Source organism: Triticum aestivum, chromosome 6B (genome assembly GCF_018294505.1).
Source record: "Triticum aestivum cultivar Chinese Spring chromosome 6B, IWGSC CS RefSeq v2.1, whole genome shotgun sequence".
NCBI classification, from domain to species: Eukaryota; Viridiplantae; Streptophyta; class Magnoliopsida; order Poales; family Poaceae; genus Triticum; species Triticum aestivum.
Window position 1 is genome coordinate 95,331,759 of NC_057810.1, and position 7,873 is coordinate 95,339,631.

At 42.1% G+C, this 7,873-nt stretch overlaps 1 protein-coding gene across 1 annotated transcript; it reads right to left on the reverse strand.

Annotated features, from left to right (window-relative positions):
• Positions 1-534: 534 nt before the first annotated feature.
• On the reverse strand, positions 535-7,585 carry LOC123138903 (uncharacterized). Its single transcript, XM_044558750.1, has 6 exons — positions 7,577-7,585; positions 5,411-5,724; positions 4,471-4,591; positions 1,953-2,114; positions 1,784-1,843; positions 535-1,697 (listed from the first exon to the last, which is right to left on the reverse strand). Exons 1-6 carry the CDS (start codon positions 7,583-7,585, stop codon positions 1,596-1,598), a joined length of 768 nt encoding a protein of 255 aa, XP_044414685.1. The 3' UTR covers positions 535-1,595.
• Between the last annotated feature and the right edge of the window lie 288 nt (positions 7,586-7,873).

Consider the following 7,873-nt stretch of genomic DNA (forward strand, 5'->3'; position numbering starts at 1 on the left):
CACGACAACATAGACATGGACATCTCCACTCCGTGATGAGATCAGACATCACTGGTACGCCCTTGCCCTAATAAGCATAGCTCAAGAACCCTCTCCGCCGGTCCATGTCCTCAATTTCAACACGCCTTTTATCCCCCAACGATGGCTTACGGATGTTAAATAACAATTATGATAAAATTATTTAGAGACCTGTATTTACAACCCATCTCACATCAAAATGTTGCCTTGATAAAAAAAATCCTTTGGAAAATATTGCCTAGATTGTTATGCTTTTTAGAATTATTATTAAAAAGTTTATAAAGTAAATAAAGTTGAATTAGCAAGTTGGATGGAAATTGTACACTGTAATTTCATGTCCAACAGTCCAACTTAGATGGCTCCATCAAATATATATATAGTGTCCAAACAAATTATACACTGATTTGAAGTACAGATTAAACTGATGCATCAAATATGATGTACATCTAAAGTCTGAATTGTTCTCCTTTTAAGACATCTATGAACATTCAATAGACATTTTAGTTCCATAGCCCAAGACAAATTGTCAATCATGAACCCCAAGAAACGGGATCAAGGAGTCAATATTGAACATCAAAATCGAAAGATGGCCATGTTATAGTACATATGTGTAGCTCTGGGGCTTTGTTGGCTGCTGGGTGGCTTCATGTGATGCTCACTATAGCATCACATGAAGCCACTCAGCAACCAACAAACCAAATTGATCTGTTAGAAGTAGACCCCAGACGAATCAGCATCACCTGTAAATCAAACCGGGGGTTTCTTCCACAGATTGTACAAGTCACAACACCAAAATAGCACACACTCCACAATGTGAGTACCAGAATCCCGTGTATCCATATTTTGCGGAGGCGGCGAGGTGCTCGTCCACGGCTAGCCGTCGATGGCATCCAGTGCGTGACTGCGTCCACGGCAAGTCGTTTCGACGACCATGACAGCAACATCCTTTTCTCATTCCTCAACTTCTCTCGGGCACCATCATCGGTGGACGGTGAGAAGGACCAACACTTCACGGCCTAGCTGCAGAACTTGAGGTCATGGCCGAAAGCGCTTGCAGGGAACCGGCTGAGCACGGATATTATAGACCTGGGAACACAAAATCCATATCTTAGTTCATATAGCATGTAAAATATCTTTGCTTGGTTGTAGCTTTGACCAAATCACCAGAAGAATGGGCACCAGATTGCAGCGTGAGTGCAGATTAGCATTTATTTTAAGTGCCATTATGTTGGCCTTTGAAGGTATGGTTTGATAGAATTTCAGTTTGAGAATTGTACAAAAATATACTATCTTAAATCCCATAGTTGTCCCTAAAAAAAATCTCAGCGTAATGAAAATCTATATAAGAAAAGCTATGCATCTAGGAACATGCAGCATCCCTTCTGAATAACTATTAGACCACTAAACTGTTAACAGAAGGATGTAAGTGCACAGAGAGAAGGACATGATCAACAATGGAAAAAGCAAATGTGCACATAGCAAATAACCTTATATAGTTAGACAATACACGAAGAGAATCTGGAACAAAACGATTCGCAAAATGTACAAAAACTTAACTCTACAGCCTCCAGTGCAGACTACAAAAACTTAAAATCCCTATGTTCTCTTCGTGAAAATGCCCGTGTGTTATAGTAGTAGTCCGTGAAGGAAAAGAATATGTCCTGCATTTTGTCAGCTTCCTGCAGAAGTACGAGTAAGAGATAGGCAATGCAATGGAAAAGATGAGTTCAGAGAAGGGAAAGGAACAACTGACCCCGTCGTTTACCATGCAAATACATGTTTCACCGCCACCCATACAGTGGACTCCACCGGAACATGGCACGGCCTAGTTGAACAATGACGCAAGTTTTTAGCAGATCAGTCGCCGGGATGGGCGGGAGCAGTAGCCAGAGATTACAGAGGCTAAGTGTATTTGTCGACATACTGTGAGTTACCAGTTTCCGACGGTGTGGAGGAAGGTGAAGCCGTGGAGCTTGAGATGGATTGCAAAACAGTGAATGAATATCTAAACTCTGATGTCCTAAATTCGGATGTGCCCACTCTTGCTCCCTGCTACGGAGTGACCCAAGATATAAAGGCGGCCCTGTCTTGCTTTCCTTCGTTCAAAGTTGTATTTACAGGAAGGAGGAGTCTTGTTAGCTTTAACACAAAACTTGGGAAAGATCTGAAGGATTATGTCATTCAAATAGCAGGTGAGGGAAACACATCAATAATATATAGGCAGCATATAAAATGGTAAGTACAAAATGAGATGAGTAAGGAAGCTTGGTACAAATACACAAATGCAGTTTCTAAATTGATGGTTTTTGAACTCTGTTCATTGACAACATGGCCCCTGCTTGCTTACCGATGGATCGGATAGACCACCAAATCCTAAGTTTTTTTTACTTTCACTTTGCAATTTAATATATGCAGCAGGACACTATGGTACTACAATTTTCATTAAAGTACCTACAAAAGGCCCCTAGTCAACATATTAACATCATGAGAAATGTTTCTGAATGCCTGAAACGTTACAGTGTGGCAAACAATTCTGAATTGTAGCTGCCTGAAACTGACATGTTTCTGTGAACATCTCAAACCTGGTGGACTTGATGCCTAAGATATTTTCAACACGAATTGGTTCATTTTCTTTTATAAACTGAGGTTCAAAACTATCGCTTCATAACAGCGTTTTCTGTACTTGTTCACTGCCAAATTAATCAGTATATTGTCAACTGAAAATAGGCTAAACATCTGTGATTGCTGCCTGCAGTCAGTTTTCCTTAAGAAAGAAGAAATGATATGGAATTTTGGTCTATTGAGATTTCTTCTTAATGAAAAAGAGGCATCTTTGAGAAGAAAAAATAGCAATAACATTGCATGCCGGCTGTGGCTTTTACTTTGCTGCTCTCTGTGAGCCGTTTGGGGACTATTGTGTAACGGAGTTACAGACCTTTGTTGGACCTACTTTATTTTAATGAATGTGGCCGTATGCATCTTTCTGATGCAGAGGCCGGGGCTGCGCCCCTTTTCCAAAAAAATCTAGTAGGGATGAATGACACGGGTGCCTTTAATATTCTTACTTGCAGAATTTCTATGATGATTTCAGTAAATTTTCAGATTTTAGAAAGTACGAACAAGACAAAACTTTAAATATTTAATGTTTATGACTTTTGTTTGATGAAACCAGTAGAAAATATATTCTATATAAGTGGGAACAGGTCCAGAACGAGGCCCGTAAGAAACTATTTCCTGTTTCTTTCCTGTACCTATATAAGTGTGGAAGTATGCAATTATAACTATTACCGAATGGCAAAAATCTGGCACAAGAATACCACGCTATTGAGGGTTCAGGTATAAGCATATGAGATAGATAATCCAAATTTGTGAACAAATACTTCTGGTGAGCTTAGAATCAATTAAGCTATTGAGATTGATAATGTGGTGTCAAGATTTTAACAGAGAAAGCATCATTGTACTGGTAATGAAGGGGGAAAGGCATCAAAGAGAACACCTACAGAAGGATTAATGGAACCTGACTACTGGTCCCTTCTTTTGTTTTTCATGATTGCAGAAGCTTAAGTACTTGAGCTATCTAGAAAAAAAACTAAAACTACTTACGAATCCCCTGCACCTCTATCAAGATAAATCATACTATAGGTGTTGGCATCTATGATCATTCCCCTAGTCATATTCTGCAACTCCAATCACACATATAAGATAAGCTTTCTGTTCACATACTAACAGAAGTGTAGCTTCTATGAATCTACTTCAAGCACTACAGACTTGAATCAACTTCTAGACTTGAATCAACTTTCAGAACTGAATTAACGCGCACAAAATCAAGAGAGTGATCTAATCGCTCTTATATTTCTTTACGAAGGGAGTAGTAGTTGATGACAAATGCAAAATACTTGATCAAGACTGTTGCAACTCCTGTACCAATTTTTTGTGAACCTCTTCAAGCTGTTATAATATGAAGATTTACTATATATATTTTCACAGCCAACCAATTATGTATACCTTAAGCCAATTAACTACAGAGTTTTAGAGTGAAACCATATAACATTGTTCTGAACCACTAATGCAAACCTTCAGCCAATTAAGTACAGAGATTTAGAGTGGAACCATATAGCACTGGTATTTGTCATACAACAACTGTTCTTCCTAGATAAAATTTAGCTAGCTTTATCACCTTCGATTGCTACTTCCAAAATAGTCAATTAAATTACCTCTCTGCCATCACCATGATATTAGTTTAACTTTTCTTATATTTTTCTGACATACAATAGCTGTTCTTCCTAGATACAAATTTAGCTAGACTTATCACATTTGATCGCTACTTCTAATTATTGTTTTTCCTGAGGAACATCCTGTAATGAGGACAGGAGGGTGTTTTAGGCATTGACTTGTTCAGAGCTTAAGTAGTAGTTGATGACAAATGCAAATTGATTACACTGTAGTACGTACCTCAGTCCTCAGGTAGACGAAGTTCCGGCGGACAGCGAAGTACGTGCAGACGGATTTCCGATGAAGTCCACGGTGTGTAAAGCGATGTCGGAAACTTGCGACACGATGATGATCCAAATAACTGCAGATTATTGCAGAGTTAGAACACACACAATTATTTAACCTTGCAATTAGAATACAAAGGGTTCAGTGGTGTCTTTTTTCCTTGATGACAGATGCAAATCATCTAGATATAAATTGGGTAGTATTTATTATTAGGTTTAGATTAGATACATCGATTGATGGGACTGTAGCAATAACAAAAACCTTCAGTAGCAAGATACATCTCTGTTCTCTATCTAAATGCGCATCAATCAGTAGCAGCATACATCATACGAGAAGCACCATACATCTATGTAAATGTGAAGCAATCAACACTTCTCTCTATGCCTTCTCTATCGCTCTGCTCTCTCTCTCTCTTCTTCACCTATCTCTTTTTTTATCCACAAGAGCATATCAGTAGTCGTTGGACCCTGTCTCTCATCTCTGCTCTCCCTTCCTCTCTCTAGCAGTAGCGGCAGTAGCAGTTCCATCAATCCCTCTATGTAAATGTGCAGCAATCATCGTCTCTCTATCTGCTCTCTCTCATCCTCAACTATCTCACCAGCAACAGCGTCCAGCACGCCCTCTGCTCTCTCCCTAGAGCAAGAACTCCTCACAAACCAGGTTCAAACCAAGGCTGCAGCACCACCCCTGTATCCACCGCAGAAGTTACCTATCCCCTATGCAGCACCAAGAGAAGGGGGGCTGATCGAGATCAATCATAGGGAGGGAGAGATGAGGGGGAGGAGATCCGACAGGGAGGCGAGAAGGGTGACGGGCAACACCGAGACGCGCTTCTGCTACAAATTTTGGGAGGAAGACGGAGGCGGGGGAGGCCAAGAAGGAAGGAGGGACGAACCTGGGGCCGCCGGAGACGCGCCGGCGAAGCCCTGCCCGAAACCCTAGCCACAGGAGTGGGGTTGGAAGTGGGCGGCAGAGGACGGGAGCGGAGAATCTGGCCGGAGGGGAGGCAGGCCCGGACCATGGGGAGCTCGGGGGCGTGTTGCGCGTCGCCGGAGGTCGCCGGAAGCGGCCAGCGTGGGTGGTCGCGGCGGCGATGACTCCATGGGCGAGAGGGAGAGGAGGCGAGCCCGTGCTCTTTCTGTGGTCTTCTTTTTTCTTCACAAATCTGCTCGGACCGCGGGTTGAATACACCAAACGACAGGGTGTTTTCTGCAAAAATGAAACGTTTTCCCAGAGTCACTTAAAGGGACTGCGGGTTGAATTCGTGAAAACTGAGGGACTTTTCGAAAAAAGTGACGACGGCGTACGATAGAAACAGTATCCGCTTTATTATTATTAGGTAAAAAGATAAAGATATATATACCTAGTATTTTGCCCAAAATAATGGGTATTCAGTTGAATACCCTTGACTTGAGGTGGGCCCGCCCCTGCACTAAACTATCAAGTAGTCATCATACTGAGCTTGTCAAACGTTCATAACGTCTGCATCAGCTCTTGCAATAGGTCTGTCACCTAGCGGTGCATCAAAGACATAATTCTCTTGTGCAGCAACGAAGATAATCCTCAGATCACGGACATAGTCCGCATCACTGCTACTATCATCTTTCAACTTTTCTCTAGGAACATATCAAAAATATATAGGAGCTATATCGCGAGCTACTGATCTACAACATAGATATGCAAATACTATCAGGACTAAGTTCATGATAAATTAAGTTCAATTAATCATATTACTTAAGAACTCCCACTTAGATAGGCAACTCTTGAGTCATCTAAATGATCACGTGATCCAAATCAACTAAACCATGTCCGATCATCATGTGAGATGGAGTAGTCTTCAATGGTGAACATCTCCATGTTGACCATATCTCTATATGATTCATGTTCGACCTTTCGGTCTCCAGTGTTCTGAGGCCATGTCTGTACCTGTCAGGCTCGTCAAGTTTAACCCAAGTATTCCGCATGTGCAAAACTGTCTTGCACCCGTTGTATGTGAATGTAGAGCCTATCACACCCGATCATCATGTGGTGTCTCAGCACGACGAACTGTCATAACGGTGCATAGTTAGGGAGAACACTTATAACTTGAAATTTTAGTAAGGAATCATCTTATAATGCTACCGCCGTACTAAGCGAAATAAGATGATGTGGCATCCCGGCTCAGAGCAACCGGTTTACCTTGCATTGCCAGCCCAGAGATCAAGTCTTCTCACAACACACAACATCATGGTACAGAAACAACCGCTTTATTGATGCGAGCAGGTACATAAGTCTGATATTACATCGAGATAAGAGGCCAAGCGGCACACATGGTGCAGCTGAACTGTATGTACATTATTTAATGAACATGAAAGGACACCGAATAATGACGCGGCAGCAGAATAAGGACATCATATCAACTACGCGGCAGCAGAATAACGACGAAGTGGAAATCCATAGTACAGGGACACCGACGTGGACACGATGCTAGACGCTGGACGCTCTCCGGTCCAATCAGTCTTGCTTGAAAGCTGGCATGACACGCCAGGTCAGTACATTGAATGTACTTACAAGCTCACAACAAACATAAGCACAATGACAAACAATATCATGACAGTTAATCAGGTTTAATGCAATGCAAGTGATACTACAGATGCAATGAAACCGACATGTGCACCGAGTCCCTCGGACTCGCTTAACAGACAGGTTACCACTGTAACCGAACTGTGATCATACCCGGATCACAACTGAAGCCAATCACTTACGATCATCACATGATCCATAGTTCATCATGAAACCAGTGCCACAATAATACCAAGTTTGCAAGATTAAATATAATTTTTGATCCATGGTGTGACTTACTACCGAGTTGTGTCCATAACTGAGGACGCGGGTATCGATAGATTAAAATACACTCTGTAGAGGTTAGTGCACTTTACCCACACTACGGAACTCAAGGGCCTCGCACTCCCATTTGGGTGGACCACGGAGTTCCGACGAATCCTTTCCCTTGCCATGACACTCGCCCGGCCACTCCGACTCACTCCCACTTAGGGCTAAGTCATGGGCGGCCCATGCCTACCAAAGGCATCTTCGGCCACCGTCGTGGCAAAATGGTCCCAAACGGGGACAAGGTACCATAAAAACAAACGAGCACACAAGGTTATGTCTGCTTACCGGGCCAGGGTACCGCACGCCCATAACCTTCCCTCATTGGAGGCACCGGTAAGAGGCATGACAAAGGACCGAATCAAGACCCGCCATAAAGGTAAATGTGGTCGCACTAAAAAGAACCCGATTCAGAGGCACCATGACTTGATCAACTTAATCTTCAAGTTGGATTATTTTCATATTTAACTTGAAAATAAACTCACTACAA

Excerpts from the sequence above, each read along its gene's own strand:
- LOC123138903 (XM_044558750.1), bottom strand. Across the intron at positions 2,115-4,470 it reads TCGTCTACCTGAGGACTGAG|GAAAGCAAGACAGGGCCGCC; the intron begins GTACGTACTACA and ends CTTTGAACGAAG. Across the intron at positions 1,698-1,783 it reads GTGAAACATGTATTTGCATG|GAAGCTGACAAAATGCAGGA; the intron begins GTAAACGACGGG and ends GTACTTCTGCAG.